General features: G+C 45.4%; 1 protein-coding gene across 1 annotated transcript in view; it reads right to left on the bottom strand.

The window, feature by feature from the left end:
• Positions 1-20743, bottom strand: part of TMPRSS5 (transmembrane serine protease 5) — an 85166-nt gene extending 64423 nt beyond the window's left edge. The window contains exons 1-2 of the mRNA XM_066609350.1: positions 20705-20743; positions 18657-18753 (exon numbers count right to left, since the gene is read on the bottom strand). Of these exons, the coding sequence (XP_066465447.1) occupies positions 18657-18753; positions 20705-20743 (136 nt within the window). The remainder of the gene's footprint in view (positions 1-18656; positions 18754-20704) is intronic.
• Positions 20744-22217: the final 1474 nt, after the last annotated feature.

The raw sequence follows: 22217 nt of genomic DNA, 5'->3' as shown, positions 1-22217 counted from the left end.
AAAACTACAACCCTTTTAAAGACAGGCCCAAACCTCTTTTTTGTAGCATTACACTAAGCTGTAGAGCAATCTGCTGTGGTTTTTGTGACGTACAGTACAACCCATTTAGAAGATTTTTTAAATATTTTTTGCAGTCTGTATACAATATGACTGCTATCCATTCATTTCACACACCAAAAAGATAAAAAGGCAATTAAATATTAATGTGTTGAGCCCTAAGTAATAAACCTCTTCAGTCTTTGCTCTTTAAAACCTATTCAGAATGTTATCAATTTACACTGTTCATTTTGCCATGGCATTTTCTAATATCCTTACACAAGAGGATTTCTTGTAAATGTCCATTATTATTATATTTCTCTTTGATCGAACATTGTTACATTTAATGAGTACTGTAGGGATAAGATTGTATCTCTATTACACAATCCCGGGCTCAGAAAAATATTCAGTCATACTAGTGCTTTGAAAAGGTGATCTAAAATCTTGGACATAACACATTGCTTGCTGTATATTGTATTTGGCGGGATGAAATCCTCCTTGTGCTTTTAATATAAGTGACCATTTATTGATGGTTAGATAAACATCCCGAAGGATTGCCCGGCAGATTAAATATTCTCAATTTACATTAGATACTACAATAAATCACACTACGTGCGTTGGAGCATAGGGACGTAATAAATAAATACAGGAACGCTGAACAAAACTATGGGATTGAACACCACTCAGCCGTAACCACAGGAAGTGGAAAAGCTATTATTACAGTCATACATTCCACCTTTACTCCGTCTCTTACATCTTTATATCCCCTTCATAGCCTTGCAGTATTCTGCATTCAGTTTCCTATTGCTTTTTCCTTAGATCTGCAGGCGAATAATTTTTTTCTTGTTTTTCCCCATCCCCATTGGCAGTACCAATAGTAACCATTCACTGCTCTTCACCCCCAATACTACACTAACGAGAAAAATGACAATCAAACATATTGTAAGGTAGCTTTAAAGGGGTTGTCTCGCGGCGAAAGCGGAAAATTTTTTTTTTCACTTACCCCCGCATTCTGCCCTGTTAAAAAGAAAGCATAGGTTAGTTTTTAAAAAGCACATTGCGCTTACCTGCATCAGCGTTCTGCAGCTTCTTCTATTCTTCTTTTAAAGATGGCGCCGCTGGTCTTCTCCCACGGTGCACCGCGGGTCTTCTCCCATGGTGCACCATGGATTTTCTTCTCCTTCCTTGCGTTCCATTGCCGATTCCAGCCTCCTGATTGGCTGGAATCAGCACACGTGACGGAGGCGGAGCTACGATGACGACACGGTGAGCAGCTCTCCGGCACGAGCGGCCCCATTCACCAGCAGAAGACCGGACTGCGCAAGCGCGTCTAAAAACGCCAGAAGACATCAGAATTAGACGGATCCATGGCGACGGGGACGCCTGCAACGGAGCAGGTAAGTGAATAACTTCTGTATGGCTCATAATTAATGCACAATGTACATTACAAAGTGCATTAATATGGCCATACAGAAGTGTATAACCCCACTTGCTGCTGTGAGACAACCCCTTTAAGGATTTCGCAGCTTGGACTTTCACCAACTGGTCCTCTTGGTTGACCCTCGTTGATGATAAGTCTATTTTGTGCCTTAAGAACCAAGTGATTTTCATCATTGCATTGCAATCTATAACTTATTGGCATAGCTGTATGAGGACTTGTTTATGTTAATGGCACCCCTCTGAGGTACATATAATGTGTTGTATCATTTTTATTACTTTTTCAGGGGTGAGGGGTAGATTTTAAAAAATGCCCAGATATTACGCCATTGTTTTGGTGTTTTATTTTCATGGCGTTCATAATAAATAACAATTTAATATTTTCATTGTTTGCATCCTTACAAATGTGGTAATATCTTTGATGCATGGCTTTTTAAAATAGTTTTTTTATGCTTTAACCATTTAAAAAGGGTTTTTTTAGGGAAAATGTGTATTTAATTGGATTTTTTTTTTTCAATTGAACTTTATTGAACACTATTGTGCTAGGATACTACTCTGCATTACTTAGGCTTAGCAGGATGCACTACATATCACAGGAGCCTATAAGACTCAGTTGGAGGCGGGGCCTAATAGGCTGACTTATATGACATACATGGAGGCCTTTGTCAGGTGTTTGGCTACCATGGGAAACCATCTGTATCTTGTGATCGCATTTCAGGATACCGATAGATGACAGGAGGAGCTCACTCCCCCTCTGGTTTGCTTTCATGCTTCAGTGACTATTAGTTGATTGAATATAAGGGGTTAAACTGATAGGATCTAAGGTTCTCAATTCCTGGCGGTTAGCAGTCAGTCATGTCACCACCTTAAAAAGATGTATGTTCAGGTTTAAAGCCATTTGCATGGTCAGTAAAAAGTCGTATTGCAATCACGAAGAGGTTGATATGCCTTCCAAGTTATTCTTCTTTATAATACCCCTTTAACAGAGGAGGAACCCTCTCCCAGATCTGCTAAGTTGGATAGTATCTTCTGTTCCTGCCATCTCAGAAGTTCTGATTTGGGGTTAGATATTTGAACTTACACTATCCTACAAAGAGCATTTGGATACCTCTATCAGTAAAATGGATTGTTACTAAAGATGAGCAAGCACCCAAATGTTCGGATCCGCGTTATTGGAGTCCAATTGAGGATATGAATGTTCCACGATTTGACTGTCTGCACAGAGTTCAGACCTGAACCCTACTGAACATCTTTGGGTTGAACTGGAACATCAGATCAGGAAATATGAACAGCATCTATCTTCTATGAGAGAACTCACTAGACATTTGCAGGATGAATGCAGGGAAATACCAGACGTTAATAGAAAGTATGCCACGGACAGTATCTGATGTCATCAAGGCCCACTAAGTATTAACATTAGAGATGAGCGAACGTACTCGGTAAGGCCGATTTCGCAATCGAGCACCGCGATTTTCGAGTACTTCACTACTCGCGTGAAAAGATTCGGGGGTTGCCGGGGGGCGGGGCATGGTGGAGCGGGGGGGGTAGAAGCGCGGAACAGGTGGGAGCTCTCCCCCCCACTCCCCTCTGCAACCCCCCGCTCACCCACGGCGCCCCCCGAATCTTTTCACCCGAGTAGTGAAGTACTCGAAAATCGCGGTGCTCGATTGCGAAATCGGCCTTACCGAGTACGTTCGCTCATCTCTAATTAACATATGTAAATAAATGCTACTTTTGATTCTTACTCAGGTGTCCAATTACTTTTGTTAGGAAAGTATATTTACATATGTCACATTAAGTCAGTATTCTGTGCAATGTGAGTTGCACCCAAGAATGTCGGGTGTGACTCATGCTTCCCCTTGTGAATGCACCCTAAGTCAGAAATGCTATCTTTTCTCCTTAGGGAGAGCAACAATAAACGGTGAGTGAGGAGACTCAAATGGCCATGCATGCTCCTCTGGGTAATATACAAATAAGGGAGATGAAATAAATCCTCCACAGTGCCACCTATTGACAGGCAGCATTCCGTCAAGCCAAAGTCAGACTTTTCATACAAGCCTTGTTACAATGACTGGGAATTAAAAGCAAAGCCAGACTCCATGTACATACAGCTGTTTCAGGGTTTTCGCCCTTCATCAGTGTACTGTAGGAGTCTGGCTTTGCTAGTGAGAGGTCTGGGACGGGGGTCAGAAACACTATCTTTTCTCCTTAGGGAGAGCAACTATATACGGTGAGTGAGGAGACTCAAATGGCCATGCATGCTCCTCTGGCTTAAAGGAATGCTACCTTTCAATAGGTGGCACTGTGGAGGATTTATTCCATCTCCCTTATTTGCATATCACCCAGAGGAGCGTGCGTGGCCATTCGAGTCTCCTCACTCACCGTATATAGATATCTTATGAGTGTGATCAGATTAAGAGCACGAGGCATGTTGAGGTCATAAGTATTACCAGTTGTATGATAAGGTATACCATAGACCTTGTATACCAGAATCCCAACTGTTTCTCTGCAGTTCATTCCAAGATAGAGACAGCAGCTCTCTGCCATAAGAGGTTATGACAGTGAATTTGCTGAAATAATAATAATTAATCTGTTCCAGATGATAGAAATGGGTCATAGGAATCTTTGCCTTCCACCAGAATAACATGAAAGTATATGTTGAATTTCATGGACTTACATCTTATTTCAGGCTTAATAACTACACTGAACCGCCACTTTATTAGAGACAGCTGCTCTTTCACGATTGGTGTTTCCATGAAGGAAATTAGACTCATGACCCCGGAGTGCAGCATAAAATCAAATGGGTAAGTTTTTTGTGGATCAGTTTCAGTGTGAATCCACTCTAGAATGGGAAAATCCAGGGATCTGAGCAACTCCCAAGGAGGCCTGGACATCGGTGCTCGACCTGCCTGAGACCAGGATTTCATACACTGCCGACCTTGTCGGGTTTCTCATGCAAGAGTGTCCAGAGTATATTGAGAATAGTGTGATCAAGGAAAAACATCCACTGAAAGAGCATCCTGTGGTCACAGACCTCTTGTTGACAAAAGTGGTCACGGGAGGATGTTAAGAATCATACTGATGAACAGGCGGAGCACAGTCAAGCAAATAACAGCCAACTACAACTCTGGTGCTGCAACTCATGCTTCTGAAAGTACAACTCATCGTTCTTCAGCAAGGATGGGTATGACAGCTGACTACCTCAGCGCTGAGCCAATCAGGGGGCAGGTCTGACTCACACCCCCTTCACACCCACTGCAGGCCGGTCGCACGGAACTCCGGCTGCCGGGAGCAGGTGAGTATATATATATTTTTTATTTTAACACTTTTCTGGGTGAATTGCAGGGAAGGGCTTATATATTTAAGCCCTTCCCGACAATTCATCCCGCGTACGCCGGCAACCCATTGCTTTCAATGGAGTCGGCTGTATTGCCGGCTCCATTGAATTCAATGGGCAAACATCGTTTTTCTCTGCCACAGCTGTTACAGCTGTGGCAGAGAAGAAGGATTTGTCTACTATATGTTCTCAATGGGGTCGGCGCTGCTGCCGCCGGCCCCATTGAGCGCATATAGAGAAGAGAACAGGAATCGCAGATCGGTGCGATCTGCGATTTCTGTTCTATAATTTATCGGACGAGCGCATAAAAAGCGCTCGTGTCCGATACCATTGCAAAGCAATGGTTTTATAAAATCGCCGGACGCATGCGCATGCGCCAATCGCGGCAAAAAACGCCCGTCTGACTAAGGCCTTAGTGCCATTGCTGTCTAAGAGAAATGAAAAGACAATGCTCCAGTTGGCAAAAGAGGGCAAAATTGGATCATGATGGTGGCAGGTTCATAATGCAGTGCAAGAAGCATGAACCCTTTCTGTTAGCTGTTCAGAGCACAAAAATAAAAAAATGTCTACAGCACTCTTGAAGTTTCACAAACCCTGGTTTATAATCAAATGCAACCCGTCGCCCACATCAGCGCTTGACAATGACCTTTATATGGTCAAAATGTTGCATACTTTTGTAGTGTAATGGAGAAATAGATTATTTTGGATACTTCATGGATGCTGTCATATATTTGTGAGTTTTTTTAGAGTATGTCAGGACCTCCATCTAATTTGCAGGAGGCTATCCTGTCCGGATGGGGCTGCATAAGAATTTCAACACCCAGTGGAATCCATGCCATGACAAATTGCTACGTTTATGTAAATCAAAGGAGGGCCAACATGCTACTAGATGGGTCTCTAATAAATTGATCATTCAATATATGTTACTATGTCTAACCAAATAAGGAAGATGGAAAAAATAACTCTGCAGTGTCATCTATTGGATGGCAGCATTCCTTCAAGTCAATGTGACTTTTTAACAAGTCTTAACAATAATTGGGAATAGTAAACCAAGCCAGAAAACCATACTCCATGTGTGCTTCTCATCAGTGTGTAGTAGGTTTCTGGCTTAGGTAGTTAGTGTCCCCACACCCCTTTTGGGGGCCCTCCTTGGGGAGAGACTATACCATCCCTCGACCTTCTCAACCCCTAGGTGTTTCCACACACTTTTTGGGTGCTCTCCTTAAAGACACATAACACCCCTCCTAACCACAACCACAAACTTGTACTACGAGTAGGCAGTTTTCTTACTTGCATAGAAGCCAGAAATGGATTAACCTGGTGACCTAACATCAGGATTTATTGACCCCGGTTCTAAGGTCTACTGGTGGTTTCCAATCCACAGTCCACCTCTAGGTTTAGAACAAGTCATTCGAAATTGTGTTGCCTCAACTTACCAACAAGACAAAACATCTTAGAGAAATTTAGTTGGATATTACTTTAACCGAAATGTTATAATACTTTGTATTAGTTTGGAGAACACAAAACTGAATTCTTCTAAATTATTTACTTTTACAATAAACATACTTTTAATGAAAATGAATGGTAAACTATTCGCTAAGTGAACCTGCATTTGTTTTTCTGAGTACCAAGCACAATGGTTATTAAATGTTTTATGTATTCAAATTTGGTTTGCAAGGAAAGAGATAAATTATTTATTTGGTCGTGAATATCCTCAGTCAAAGTACGGTACTTGTAATTTCTTATTTTTTGAATTAAGAGCCTAACTACAGTGGCAATCCATCAATTCAGTAAATATATATGTATGCTTATAGATATTATGGTATATGCATACAAATGTTTTTTACCTTTTCATTTCATGCACTGCTAGTGTCATTTCTAGTTCTTTGGCTTCCTAAAACAATTCCATCTTATTCTTTGGGGAACATCAAATTCCTTCCCGAGCAAGATACGAAGGCAGAGAATAGTGGCCATCATTAAAGTTATTCTCTGGCACAATAGGGTGTTCCAGGGCATAGAAAAAACTTTGGCCTGTTAGTAGTAAAAAGTCACTATTTTGTTAGATGATGAAGTTAAAGCATATGTGTGTCCATGGATGAGGTGGTAGATCTCCTTAGTTGGCCTGCTTTGTCTGAAGACATCCATACACATAGTCTTTAGTTGACCAAATCCATCGATGACTGTGGGGCTGGATGACTCTGTGATGTCTATGGGGGTTGCTCAAATTTTCCCCGACAGATTATGATAGGGAAAAGAAGAATCAGCGACATTGAATTCCTAATGTCCAATCCTTTTGTTCCACAGGCAATAAGCAGATGCCACACCTTATTCCCTAAATCATATGAACAAACAGCTGTTGGACAAACAATTCTTCATCTGACAGTTGTTGAAGGTCTATCTGCACCTTAACATGATGATGATGATTGTCCGTTCACTTGCATCCGACCTTCGGTCACTCTATGGATCAATGTTCTCCACGCATTCCTGTCTTTCACAGCTTCTTTCAGTTCTGTGATTGACATGTTCGTGGTGGCCTTGATTGTATCTAGCCATCATGTTCTTTGTCATCCTGATCTTCTCTTTCCACTGAATTTTCCAAGTATCAGTACTGTTTCCAGTGAGTCAGTGCGCATCACGAGGTCAAAAGTAAAAAAAAGTTTTTTTAGTCACTTTTTTTTTTACTTTTGGTGTTTATTTTCACTGTTATTATCTATATTTCTTTAAATTACATCTTGCTGTTTTCTTGCAGTAGTCTCCTATAGCAATTGTGTTAAAATTCTCATGAAGTGCAACATCATATATAGCAGTATTTTACAGAGGAGTTATGGGTAAGAATCGGTCTATAAATGTTTTAACAGTCATCTAGAAAGTTCAAAGTAGTGTTGATAAAATCAGGGACAATTAGGCTGGTTTAGAAGTCAGTTACCCACAGCAACCCCTGCTTTGATTCCTAGACAAAGCGAAGCAGGTTCTTTGAGGCGCACTATGGAGTGGTTTAATTCCTAGACAAAGCGAAGCAGGTTCTTTGAGGCACACTATGGAGTGGTTTAATTGGAATAGTTATCTTGCATTTGTGTTTCTTCATGGAGAATCACAGAAAACTCAGTGTTTTAGTACTGATGGCTAAGCAGTATATAGAGAAAGCTGCAGACTTTAGAGTCATGGTAAAAAATAAAACCCTACATTAGTCAGTATGGAGCAGAAGGGTAGCAAGACCTTTATAGCTACCACCATCGGGACTGGACATTGATTGAATTGTAAAGAATGTGTCTTTATCTTTCCAGATGTTGTACTACCAAGCTTTGGAGCGAGTAAACATGAGTTTTAACTGTTTCCTTTCCTGTCTCTTTGGGCTTTCTTTTATTGTGGTTCACATTGCCCTATAACATCCTACCAGAGGGAGGACCAGTGCACTATACCATCACTCCATATTTCACTGTGTGAGTAGCTGATTGAGGAGTGACTTCCATGGTAATGGCCACTATGGGACAGGAAACCAACCACCTAAACATCATCTTCATCTTGGATTAATACACTAGTTCTATCCTCTCTTACTGCCAAGGATGCATACAAACCATTATCGCTTTATCAGCTTGTCTTTGCTAGAATATAAAGGCTAAAGCTTACATCCTGCTATCATATTAAAGGAGATATGCATCTCTTAACTATTGATGAGCCTGACTTCTATATCAGGAAAGATCTTTGAACAAATTAAACAGCATGTATGCAAATACTTGGATGAGAATGGAGTAATTAACCAGAGCGAGCAAAAGTTTGTAACAAACAAGTCATGCCAGACAAATCTAATTTTCTATTATGGCAGAATCACTGACTGGGTTGATCAGAGAAATGTAGTAGATATAGTATTTCTTGACTTTAGTAAATTATTTGACAAAGTATCTTATAACATAGTTATTGAAAAAAAAGACAAAATATGGGATTGACGAGGCAACTGTTAAGTGAATTCACAACTGGCCGAGTGATCGTACTCAAAGAGTAGTCGTAAATGTAGAGGAGGGAATTGAGGGGAAACTGATCAAGTTAGCCGGAAACACAAAGCTAGGAGGGATAGCCAACACTAGAGGAGGGAGAGAAAGAATTCATAAAAGATCAGGACAAACTTGAACAGTGGGTGGCGATTAACAGAATGAATTTTTCCCTGTTAAATACCAAAGTCCTACATCTGGGCAAGAAAAATGAAAAAAAGCACATACAGAATGGAAATAATAAAGCTCAGCAGCACATGTGAAAAAGACTTGGGTATATTAATAGATCACAGACTGAACATTAGTCTACAGTGTGCTGCAGCAGCAAAAAAGGCAATAAGAGGAAAATTAGAGTTAAAAAAAAGGAAATTAAGAGAAGTATAGAGTCTAGATCACGTGAGGTCATTGTCCACCTCTACTCTTCCTTAGTCAGATCTCTTCTGGAATACTGTGTCCAGTTCTGGGCACAGCACTTTAAAAAAGACATCAACAAACTGGAGCAAGTTCAGAGAAGAGTTACGAGGATGGTGAGCGGTCTGCAAATCATGTCCTATGAGGAATGGTTAAAGGATCTGGGAATGTTTATCTTGTAAAAAAAGAAGGCTGAGAGGAGACTTAATAGCTGTCTACAAATATCTGAAGGGCTGTCACAGTGCAGAGGGATCAGCCCTATTCTCATTTGCACAAGGAAAAACTAGAAGCAATGGGATGAAACTGAAAGGCAGGAGACACAGATTAGATATTAGAAAAAACTTTCTGACAGTGAGGATGATCAATGAGTGGAACAGGTTACCACGGGAGGTGGTGAGTTCTCCTTTAATGGAAGTGTTCAAACAAAAAGGCTGGACAGACATCTTTCTGGGATGATTTAGTGAATCCTACATGGAGCAGGGGTTTGGACCTGATGACCTAGGAGGACTCTTCCAACTCTATGATTCTATCACCAATACTCAGGATGTCATTAATAGTTGATAATCAGGGGTCCAGCACTTTGGTAATAGAGGTACAGTGCTCACTGAACTCCATGAGCTCTATCTGGACAACTATAATGTGTATGGAACTGTCAGCTTCCTGCTCTGTACAAACTGACAGTTGCCTGGAGAACAACTAATAAGTGGGAGTCCTGAGTAATGGGCCACTATCAATCAACTATTAATGACCTATCCCTGAGGTAAGTTCACTAATAGTTAAGAGTAGGGATGAGCGAGTATACTCGCTAAAGCACTACTCGCTCGAGTAATGTGCTTTAGCCGAGTATCTCCCTGCTCGTCCCTGAAGATTCGGGGACCGCCGCAGCTTACAGGTGAGTTGCGGCAGGGAGCAGGGGAGAGCGGGCGGTAGAGAAGGAGAGAGAAATCTCCCCTCCATTCCTCCCCGCTCTGCCCCGCAGCTCCCCGCCCCGCGCCGGCCCCCGAATCTTCAGGGACGAGCAGGGAGATACTCGGCTAAAGCACATTACTCGCGCGAGTAGTACTTTAGCGAGTACACTCGCTCATCCCTAATTAAGAGGTGAAAGTTTAAAGCCAAGAAAAGTTTTAGTTCCTGGTATTGTATGTGTGAAAGCGAGAAGTGGGAGCTGGAAAGCTGCAGGTGTTTGTATGTACAGTTTCCAGTGAGACCAAGAGAGAGATACCGGGTCTTTATCACCCCAACTACCCTTTACCAATCAAGCAGTAGATGTCAATACATTCAGGGGGCAGGGGCAATTCTTTTTTACTATAGAGTGAGAAGTTGAGCACATTATCACCCCTGCCGCTAATTAGGACTATGTGTTGCCTTGGGGACTGAAATGTCTACTGGCATATCACAGAAATTTTTGGTCTCTTTAGTTTTGATTATTATGTTAAGATTAGAGATGAGCGAGCACCAAAATGCTCGGGTGCTCGTTACTCGGGACGAAATTATCGCGATGCTCGAGGGTTCGTTTCGAGTAACGAACCCCATTGAAGTCAATGGGCGACCCGAGCATTTTTGTATATCGCCGATGCTCGCTAAGGTTTTCATTTGTGAAAATCTGGGCAATTCAAGAAAGTGATGGGAACAACACAGCAACGGATAGGGCAGGCGAGGGGCTACATGTTGGGCTGCATCTCCAGTTCCCAGGTCCCACTATTAAGCCACAATAGCGGCAAGAGTGGGCCCCCCCCTCCCAACAACTTTTACTTCTGAAAAGCCCTCATTAGCAATGCATACCTTAGCTAAGCACCACACTACCTCCAACAAAGCACAATGACTGCCTGCATGACACTCCGCTGCCACCTCTCCTGGGTTACATGCTGCCCCCCCCCCCCCCCCGCAGCTGCACTCATGCCACACCACCTTCATGTCTATTTATAAGTGCGTCTGCCATGAGTAGGAACTGCAGGCACACACTGCAGAGGATTGGCACGGCTAGGCAGCGACCCTCTTTAAAAGGGGCGGGGCGATAGCCCACAATGCTGTACAGAAGCAATGAGAAATCCAATCCTGTGCCACCTCCATCAGGAGCTGCACACGTGGGCATAGCAATGGGGCACCTATGTGCCACACACTATTCATTCTGTCAAGGTGTCTGCATGCCCCAGTCAGACCGCGTTTTTTTATAAATAGTCACAGGCAGGTACAACTCCGCAATGGGAATTCCGTGTGCACCCACAGCATGGGTGGCTCCCTGGAACCCACCGGCTGTACATAAATGTATCCCATTGCAGTGCCCATCACAGCTGAGGTAACGTCCGATTAAATGCAGGTGGGCTTCGGCCCACACTGCATGCCCCAGTCAGACTGGGGTTCTTTAGAAGTAGACACATGCAGTTACAGCTCCGTGTGGACCGACAGCATGGGTGGGTGCCAGGAAGCCACCGGCGGTACATAAATATATCCCATTGCATTGCCCAGCACAGCTGAGGTAATGTCATGTTTAATGCAGGTGGGCTTCGGCCCACACTGCATGCCCCAGTCAGACTAGGGTTCTTTAGAAGTAGACACATGCAGTTACAACTCCCTGTGGACCCACAGCATGGGTGGCTCCCTGGAACCCACCGGCGGTACATAAATATATCCCATTGCAGTGCCTAACACAGCTGATGTAACGTCAGCTTTAATGCAGGTGGGCAAAAAATTAATTGGATTACACTGTAGGCGAGGGCCCCAAAAAATTGGTGTACCAACAGTACTAATGTACGTCAGAAAAATTGCCCATGCCCAACCAAGAGGGCAGGTGAAACCCATTAATCGCTTTGATTAATGTGGCTTAATTTGTAACTAGGCCTGGAGGCAGCCCAGTTAAAATAAAAATTGGTTGAGGTGAAAGTTTCAACGCTTTAATGAGCATTGAAACGTATAAAAATTGTTTACAAAAATTATATGACTGAGCCTTGTGGGCCTAAGAAAAATTGCCCGTTCGGCGTGATTACGTCAGGTTTCAGGAGGAGGAGGAGCAGGAGGAGGAGGATGAATATTATACACAGATTGATGAAGCTAAAAGGTCCACGTTTTTGATGGTGATAGAGAACAATGCTTCCATCCGTGGGTGCAGCCTACGTATTGTTTAGGTATCGCTGCTGTCCGCTGGTGGAGAAGAGAAGTCTGGGGAAATCCAGGCTTTGTTCATCTTGATGAGTGTAAGCCTGTCGGCACTGTCGGTTGACAGGCGGGTACGCTTATCCGTGATGATTCCCCCAGCCGCACTAAACACCCTCTCTGACAAGACGCTAGCCGCAGGACAAGCAAGCACCTCCAGGGCATACAGCGCGAGTTCAGGGCACGTGTCCAGCTTCGACACCCAGTAGTTGTAGGGGGCAGAGGCGTCACGGAGGATGGTCGTGCGATCGGCTACGTACTCCCTCACCATCCTTTTACACTGCTCCCACCGACTCAGCCTTGACTGGGGAGCGGTGACACAGTCTTGCTGGGGAGCCAGAAAGCTGTCAAAGGCCTTAGAGAGTGTTCCCCTGCCTGTGCTGTACATGCTGCCTGATCTCTGCGCCTCCCCTGCTACCTGGCCCTCGGAACTGCGCCTTCGGCCACTAGCGCTGTCGAATGGGAATTTTACCATCAGTTTGTCCGCCAGGGTCCTGTGGTATAGCATCACTCTCGAACCTCTTTCCTCTTCGGGTATGAGAGTAGAAAGGTTCTCCTTATACCGTGGGTCGAGCAGTGTGTACACCCAGTAATCCGTAGTGGCCAGAGCGCAAAGTGTCTGCCTTTATGCTTTGCAGGGAACTTCTCAAGAGGCATAGCAGAGGAATGGTGACGCTAATGATTGCAGCATCGCCGCTCACCATCTGGGTAGACTCCTCAAAGTTTCCAAGGACCTGGCAGATGTCTGCCAACCAGGCCCACTCTTCTGTAAAGAATTGAGGAGGCTGACTCCCACTGCGCCGCCCATGTTGGAGTTGGTATTCCACTATAGCTCTACGCTGCTCATAGAGCCTGGCCAACATGTGGAGCGTAGAGTTCCACCGTGTGGGCACGTCGCACAGCAGTCGGTGCACTGGCAGATGAAACCGATGTTGCAGGGTGCGCAGGGTGGCAGCGTCCGTGTGGGACTTGCGGAAAGGTGCGCAGAGCCGGCGCACCTTTCCGAGCAGGTCTGACAAGCGTGGGTAGCTTTTCAGAAAGCGCTGAACCACCAAATTAAAGACGTGGGCCAGGCATGGCACGTGCGTGAGGCTGCCGAGCTGCAGAGCCGCTACCAGGTTACGGCCGTTGTCACACACGACCATGCCCGGTTGGAGGCTCAGCGGCGCAAGCCAGCGGTCGGTCTGCTCTGTCTGACCCTGCAGCAGTTCGTGGGCCGTGTGCCTCTTCTCTCCTAAGCTGAGTAGTTTCAGCACGGCCTGCTGACGCTTGCCCACCGCCGTGCTGCCACGCCGCGCGACACCGACTGCTGCCGACGTGCTGCTGCTGACACATCTTGATTGCGAGACAGAGGTTGCGTAGGAGGAGGAGGGTGGTTTAGTGGAGGAAGCATACACCGCCGCAGATACCACCACCGAACTGGGGCCCGCAATTCTGGGGGTGGGTAGGACGTGAGCGGTCCCAGGCTCTGACTCTGTCCCAGCCTCCACTAAATTCACCCAATGTGCCGTCAGGGAGATATAGTGGCCCTGCCCGCCTGTGCTTGTCCACGTGTCCGTTGTTAAGTGGACCTTGGCAGTAACCGCGTTGGTGAGGGCGCGTACAATGTTGCGGGAGACGTAGTCGTGCAGGGCTGGGACGGCACATTGGGAAAAGTAGTGGCGACTGGGAACTGAGTAGCGCGGGGCCGCTGCCACCATCATACCTTTGAAAACCTCCGTTTCCACAACCCTATACGGCAGCATCTCCAGGCTGATAAATTTGGCTATGTGCACGTTTAACGCTTGAGCGTGCGGGTGCGTGGCGGCGTACTTGTGCTTGCGCTCCAACACTTGCGCTAGCGACGGCTGGACACTGCGCTGAGAGACATTGGTGGATGGGGCCGAGCACATCGGAGGTGAGGGTGTGGGTGCAGGCCAGGAGACGGTAGTGCCTGTGTCCTGAGAGGGGGGTTGGATCTCAGTGGCAGGTTGGGGCACAGGGGGAGAGACAGCGGTGCAAACCGGAGGCGGTGAATGGCCTTCGTCCCACCTTGTGGGGTGCTTGGCCATCATATGTCTGCGCATGCTGGTGGTGGTGAGGCTGGTGGTGGTGGCTCCCCGGCTGATCTTGGCGCGACAAAGGTTGCACACCACTGTTTGTCGGTCGTCTGCACTCTCAGTGAAAAACTGCCAGACCTTTGAGCACCTCGGCCTCTGCAGGGTGGCATGGCGCGAGGGGGCGCTTTGGGAAACAGTTGGTGGATTATTCGGTCTGGCCCTGCCTCTACCCCTGGCCACCGCACTGCCTCTTCCAACCTGCCCTGCTGCTGCACTTGCCTCCCCCTCTGAAGACCTGTCCTCAGTAGGCGTAGCAAACCAGGTGGGGTCAGTCACCTCATCGTCCTGCTGCTCTTCCTCCGAATCCTCTGTGCGCTCCTCCCTCGGACTTACTCCAATTACTACTACCTGAGTGATAGACAACTGTGTCTCATCGTCATCGTCCTCCTCACCCACTGAAAGCTCTTAAGACAGTTGCCGGAGGTCCCCAGCCTCATCCCCCGGGAACTTTCCGAAGGTTGGGCATCGGTCACGACAAACTCCTCCGGTGGTAGAGGAACCATTGCTGGCCATTCTGGGCAGGGGCCCGGGAACAGTTCCTGGGAGTCTGCCTGCTCCTCAGAATGTGTCATTGTAATGGAGTGAGGAGGCTGGGAGGAAGGAGGAGCAGCAGCCAGAGGATTCAGAGTTGCAGCAGTGGATGGCGCAGAACTCTGGGTGGTCGATAGATTGCTGGATGCACTTTCTGCCATCCATGACAGGACCTGCTCACACTGCTCATTTTCTAATAAAGGTCTACCGCGTGGACCCATTAATTGTGAGATGAATGTGGGGACGCCAGAAACGTGCCTCTCTCCTAATCCCGCAGCAGTCGGCTGCGATACACCTGGATCAGGAGCTCGGCCTGTGCCCACACCCTGACTTGGGCCTCCGCGTCCTCGGCCACGTCCACGTCCTCTAGGCCTACCCCTACCCCTCAGCATGGTGTATTACCAGTAGTGCAGAAACAGAACGCTGTAATTAAATGTGCAGCTTATTGGCCTGTGGTTGGAGGCTGACTTCGCTTACGGAACGCACAGCAGAGGCAGGAAAGAATTTTGCGCAAGCCTGCTGTAACGCTTAGCTGGCTGCGTATGAATTAGGACAACTACCCCCAGCAGAGACCCAGTACACTTGTGGACAGGAATACAGCGGTGATGTAAGAGGCAACACAGAGGCAGGAAAGCATTTTGCGCAAGCCTGCTGTAACACTTAGCTGGCTGCGTATGAATTAGGACAACTACCCCCAGCAGAGACCCAGTACACTTGTGGACAGGAATACAGCGGTGATGTAAGAGGCAACACAGAGGCAGGAAAGAATTTTGCGCAAGCCTGCTGTAACACTTAGCTGGCTGCGTATGAATTAGGACAACTACCCCCAGCAGAGACCCAGTACACTTGTGGACAGGAATACAGCGGTGATGTAAGAGGCAACACAGAGGCAGGAAAGCATTTTGCGCAAGCCTGCTGTAACACTTAGCTGGCTGCGTATGAATTAGGACAACTACCCCAGCAGAGACCCAGTACACTTGTGGACAGGAATACAGCGGTGATGTAAGAGGCAACACAGAGGCAGGAAAGAATTTTGCGCAAGCCTGCTGTAACACTTAGCTGGCTGCGTATGAATTAGGACAACTACCCCCAGCAGAGACCCAGTACACTGAGGACGGTCACAGGCAGCCCAAATGGATTTTTTTCCCCAAATGTTTTTGGAAAGGCCCACTGCCCATATACACTAAATATGTCTTCTGTCCCTGCCACACCACTACTGGCCCTGGACAATGTAAGATTACTGCAGGACGCAATGCTCTGCATGGCCGATATACAAAAAAAAAAAAAATGTGCAACACTGCAAAAAGCAGCCTCCACACTACTGCACACGGTTAGATGTGGCCCTAAGAAGGACCGTTGGTGTTCTTGAAGCCTAAAATAACTCCTAACGCTCTCCCTATAGCAGCTCCGGCACCAGCAGCACTATCCCTGATCTCTGTCAGAATGCACCTGTGGCGAGCCGTGGGAGGGGCCGATTTTTATACTCGGGTGACACCTGATCTCGCCAGCCACTCACTGCAGGGGGGTGGTATAGGGCTTGAACGTCGCAGGGGGAAGTTGTAATGCCTTCCCTGTCTTTCAATTGGCCAGAAAAGCGCGCTAACGTCTCAGAGAGGAAACTGAAAGTAACCAGAACACCGCGTGGTACTCGTCTCGAGTAACGAGCATCTCGAACACACTAATACTCGAACGAGTATCAAGCTCGGACGAGTACGTTCGCTCATCTCTAGTTAAGATATGTGCATGCAGACCTAGGGGTAAGTGACAAGTATAAATTCTGCACACTCTGAACCTGTGTTTTAGGAGATCATGGGTCAGGTTTTAGCGACAAAAATACATTTTTTATGCAGTATTAACAAAACTTTACTCTTTGATGCAAAATCACACAAAGGTTTATATGATTATAAATTGCTAGTTAGCATTTTCATGATGTGCCAGGTGTCAATGTTCAGAAAATATGTGGGTACAGGGATATAATAGGATTTTTACTGCATAATTCAGCTTTATTCGTGTTTGCCAAAAGTGTGAAAATTGTCCTGGGCAGCAAAAGGGTTATATCTAAAGCAATGCATAATTGCCTGCCTGGACCAGTAAATAAAAGTGGAAAGTAACAGCATGAGCAGTAAAAGCAGCTGTCAAACATCAGATGCCATAGTAAACAAATAAACAAATGCATGTAGATGCCAACTACAGAGCAAAGATAAGATCAGGTGCTGCAAGTTGGCACTGCCACTTGATGATTATTACATGTGTAGCTTTGCCACCAATTTGTTATTGATCCAATATATCCAAAAGTGAAGCAACATTGAAAATAGCCATGTTTAAAGCTAACCTATCAAACAGTTACGTATGATTCCTTCACATCTGATACCAACTTCTTCTTGTTAGGATGAGGGAATGGGTGTTGTAAACAGAAGGGTATTTTTGAAGGGGTTTTGTCATTAAAAAAAAACGTGTCCACCTTCTGGACCCGGAGTAAAATAAAAAAATAGCACACTCTCACCTCTCTTCAGCCCTTCAATACACAACTGACAGTCTCCAATGAGCCTGGCCCCGCTTTTGGGTAGACGGCCAGTTGGAAGTCAGCTGACCCCTGTGGCTAATCAGAGGCTGCATCATCACCATTCTAACTCCTGGCATCAGCACTCAGATCCTGGGTATAGGGTTGACCTGCCCAACTGGTATTTCTATCAAAAAGTCAGCGACACTTATTAATTTCTACCGGCCCCATTAGAGACCATTAACTGATGGAAAGTATATACTGCACAAATGTACTTAGACAGAGACTCACTGGAGACTGCTGAGGTTGCATACAAGCGGCAGTCGTAGGAGGTACTGGAGGCTGTCTCGAGCTCAAGAAGAGGTGGCTTCTCTTCCTGGCTGGATCTCTTCATACAAGTAGTCACAATGCTACAGGTAGACTGCTGTAAGCTGCCAGTCAAACAGTGCACTAAAGCAGCTGCTGAGACAGAGAAAGAGTGAGTCTGGTAACGGTGCGTGTTCACACCAGGGCCCCTGAAAACCATGCCTCTAGCTGTTACCGAAGCTGCTGTGCCTTAGCCTTTCTACAGACAGGACAAAATTTAAACTTTGGGTTAAGCTACTCCTCAAGCCATGCACCTTTTTATTTTTACCATAGTCATTATTTTTATCTGAGAAATGTGGCAACCCTACCTGGGCGTAATGATGTCAGTAGTTAGTGACAGTGACATGGTGGCCTCTGATTGGCCACAGCCGTTGCCTAGCTTCCGCTAAGCCATCCACCGGCACTGTGGTTGGGTAATGCAAGTTACGAGGTACTGCAGTCAGAATCTTCTTGGTTTTCAACTGACTACTAGAGATGAGCGAGCGTACTCGGAAAAGCACTACTCGCTCGAGTAATTTGCTTTATCCGAGTATCGCTGTGCTCGGGTCTGAAGATTCAGGTGCCGGCACGGAGCGGGAAGCTGCAGGGGAGAGCGGGGAGGAACGGAGGTAAGATCTTTCTCTCCCTCTCTCCCGCCCGCTCTCCCCTGCTCCCCGCTGCGACTCACCTGTCAGCTACAGCGGCACCCGAATCTTCAGGGACGAGCACAGCGATACTCGGATAAAGCAAATTACTCGAGCAAGTAGTGCTTTTCCGAGTACGCTCATCTCTACTGACTACTCATTTGCAAACTCCCTTCTTACCTGTTTCAAGGGACTGTATCACTTCAAACCGATCCCCTTTGGTTTTCATTGTAGTTTTGTGCTCGTAGGCATTGCAATGTGTTGTCATCTTTTGATCCTATGTGGAAATTCACAAGATATGAATTAAACTACATAAAAACAATGGACAGGATATCAATTCTTGCATATTAATATATGGATAAAAATATACATGTCTCGACCCTTAAAGGGGTTGTCCCGCGCCGAAACGGGTTTTTTTTTTTTCAACAGCCCCCCGTTCGGCGCGAGACAAACCCGATGCAGGGACCTAAAAAAAAATCCGCACAGCGCTTACCTGAATCCCCGCGCTCCGGTGACTTCTTACTTACCGGTTGAAGATGGCCGCCGGGATCTTCTCCCTCGGTGGACCGCAGCTCTTCTGTGCGGTCCATTGCCGATTCCAGCCTCCTGATTGGCTGGAATCGGCACGCGACGGGGCGGAGCTACACGGAGCCGCTCTCTGGCACGAGCGGCCCCATTGAGAAAAGAAGAAGACCGGACTGCGCAAGCGCGTATAATCCGGCGATTAGACGCTGAAAATTAGACGGCACCATGGAGACGAGGACGCTAGCAACGGAACAGGTAAGTGACTAATTTCTGATAACTTCTGTATGGCTCATAATTAATGCACAATGTACATTACAAAGTGCATTAATATGGCCATACAGAAGTGTATACCCCCACTTGCTTTCGCGGGACAACCCCTTTAACTTTCCAAAAGTTTGTTAAGGACTCCAATTTATCAAAATGGAATACATTGTCGAAATATGATGGCAAAATCCTTAACAAGCTGTAATCCACATCACAACCATCCAGTGATCACAATAGTAATATATAGCATACTCATCTCTTGACTGGGTATTGCAAAATCTGTTTTTTTTTAAGCTGGTCATATTTTGGGGTTTAAATAATGCATTGTATATGTTTTAGTAATTTTTTGGGTAACAAGGTAAAAGAAAACCACATCAATTCCACCATTCTTTTTTGGGTTTTATTTTTACAGCGTTCACATGATAAGTCTTTTCTGCAGATCAGTGTGATTATGAAGAAAACCAAAATGATATATTTTTAATGCTTTATTTTAAGAAAAAAATTACTGTTCATTATTAGTCATGGCAACCCATCGGCCCTCTGCAATTGCACTACAATACCTCAGTAAACCACTTAGTTGTTGAGGTTGCTTTTGATCATGGTATCTAAGATGCACTAACGTCTAGAATCGGCGATATCTCTTATCCCAACTGTTAGTACATAGTGTTGGCTATATGATACAGCTGGTACTCACAAGGGATAACAGAATCACAGCTTCAGAGTCCACGCCGTCACTGCACCATACTTTTATGGTGCTTCACAGGAAATACCTGCATTGATGTATCAGTATGGTACTGGCTGGGAAGTGGATATAGTATAATTCCAGTCTAAGGCATTTATCAACTATCCACTGGGTAATAAATACTAAATTACTGGGAGTCTGACCTCTAGGACTCCATTATCTTCAGAAAAGTGGTGGGGAGCTGATTTCCCATTTCTCCCCCGCTGCAAGACAGAGGTTAGGACGAGTTTGATCGGAGAGGCAGTTGAGCATGCGTCATGCCACTCCATTAAAAGTCTATGGCACTGATGAACATAGCCAAGCACATTCCACAAGTTGTTCCTTATACATTTCTGCGCTGAATACTTACTTTAGCACACTACAGCCCTTTCAAGTCCTTCTTCTCTGCTATTCTCTTGTCCTCACATCATCAGCCCCGAAATTAATCCTGCACATCCCCATACTCCGACAGTAGCATCTAATCAGCTTCGACCATCACCTATTCTTTCCACTTTTCTTGTAGATTATAAACCCTCGTGGGCAGGATCCTCTGCCCTTCTGTACCAGTATAGTATTTATGACACTTAAACCCCTCTGTAATTTACATACTACAACATAAGAAACAAATGATCAATATATCTAATATCTCCATAGCCAATGTTATTGGGTACATTCTGGGGTATATAATCACAGAAATATAACAAAAGCAACAACGTACCTGATGTCCTGTGTTTGTCTCAGTGTATGTGGGGCACATTCTGCGTTCTTGCCGAAGATACAAACATGAAAAGATTTCTTTCAATCCCTAATTTTGATTAGAATCCACGTTCATTAACAAAAATCATCCCTATAATTATTAGATTGGAGAATCGTGGCATCACAATGCATTTTTCTGTTCCTAGTTGCTGAGTGTTGGAGGCCTCTCAATGGCGACCTCTTGTTATATAGTCAGCTAGAACAGACTGTTATTTGGTCAAACGAGAGAGCCAAATCAGCAGAGCTCATTTCAATAGATTTGTTGTTTGAACCCGGGTCAGGGCTGAGTTGAACCAGCTGCAGATCCTGTTATGTTTATTCTGTGTCAGTTATTATCCTGGCAGGCAGCATCATGTAAGCTGTCAGCTTCCAAAATACAAGCTGTAAACATACAGTATAGGGTGATCCGTATTTATTTTACACCAAAGCTTAAATAAAAGTGCTGCAGATGAGTGATGTATGCATTAAACACTTGCAAAATAATTCCAAAGCACAAGAGTTCTTAAACTGTAATTTAGAAATGTGACAAACAGCAACATAATTCTATGCATATTCCATTGTCTTTGAAATGCCTACTGAAGAAACTTGTGAAAACTTTAAAGTCTTAACTACTGTATATTATAATTACAGGTGATGACTTAACCCTTTCCAATCCAGTGTCTGACGTCTGAAGACATTTTGATTGAAGGCTGTACAGCTTCGATGTCGGAATACATCCGGCAGGGTAATCTTACTGTATATTGCTGTCCGATTCAATGTTGGGGGCCTCTCCAGCATGTCCCATACAGCAGTACTGACTCTAGCCAGCAGATGGCGCTATTGTTTAATGGCAGAAAGAGAAAACCCACTAGGAAACCCTGAATCCAAAATTGGATTGCAAACGGTTAATCAACACAGTAATAGGTGTATACACAGAGCCAATGGGTGTTTATCTAGTGAGTGGAGCTTGGGTTACATAAAGTCAAGCATACAGCTGGTTTGTTGATTTGTAGCTGGTGAACTCATTAAAAGGGGTTGTACCAGAATATCAAGTTATCCCCAATCCACGGGATAGGGAATAACTTGCTGATCAGTGGGTTTAATTGCTAAGACCCCCACCGATCTGAAGAATGGAACTCCTGTGTCCTGCTCTCCTGTCACTGGGAGGATCTCTTCTGCCCCGGCAGTGTCATCACTCTGAATGGAATGCTGGCTGAGCATGGGTGGTCAGCGCTTCATTGATTTCAATGGGAGTGATGGGAATACCGAAGCTTGTGCGCTGCTCTGGTATCTCGACAGTCACATTGAAAGTGAACGGAGAACTGGGGCTATTTTGCAACCAGCATCCCATTCAGTATTCCCTTCACTGCAGGGAAGGTGCAGTAACTCTGCAGTGAGGAGAACAGGGAACACAAGACCCCTGTTCGTGAGATCGGTGGTGGTCTCAGCTGTGAGATCCCCATCAATCAGCAAGTTATCCCCTATTGTATGGATAA

The sequence above is a fragment of the Eleutherodactylus coqui genome, chromosome 6, assembly GCF_035609145.1.
Source record: "Eleutherodactylus coqui strain aEleCoq1 chromosome 6, aEleCoq1.hap1, whole genome shotgun sequence".
NCBI lineage: Eukaryota > Metazoa > Chordata > Amphibia > Anura > Eleutherodactylidae > Eleutherodactylus > Eleutherodactylus coqui.
The sequence above is the reverse complement of the archived record's forward strand: the minus strand, read 5'-3'. Positions and strand labels throughout refer to the sequence as shown.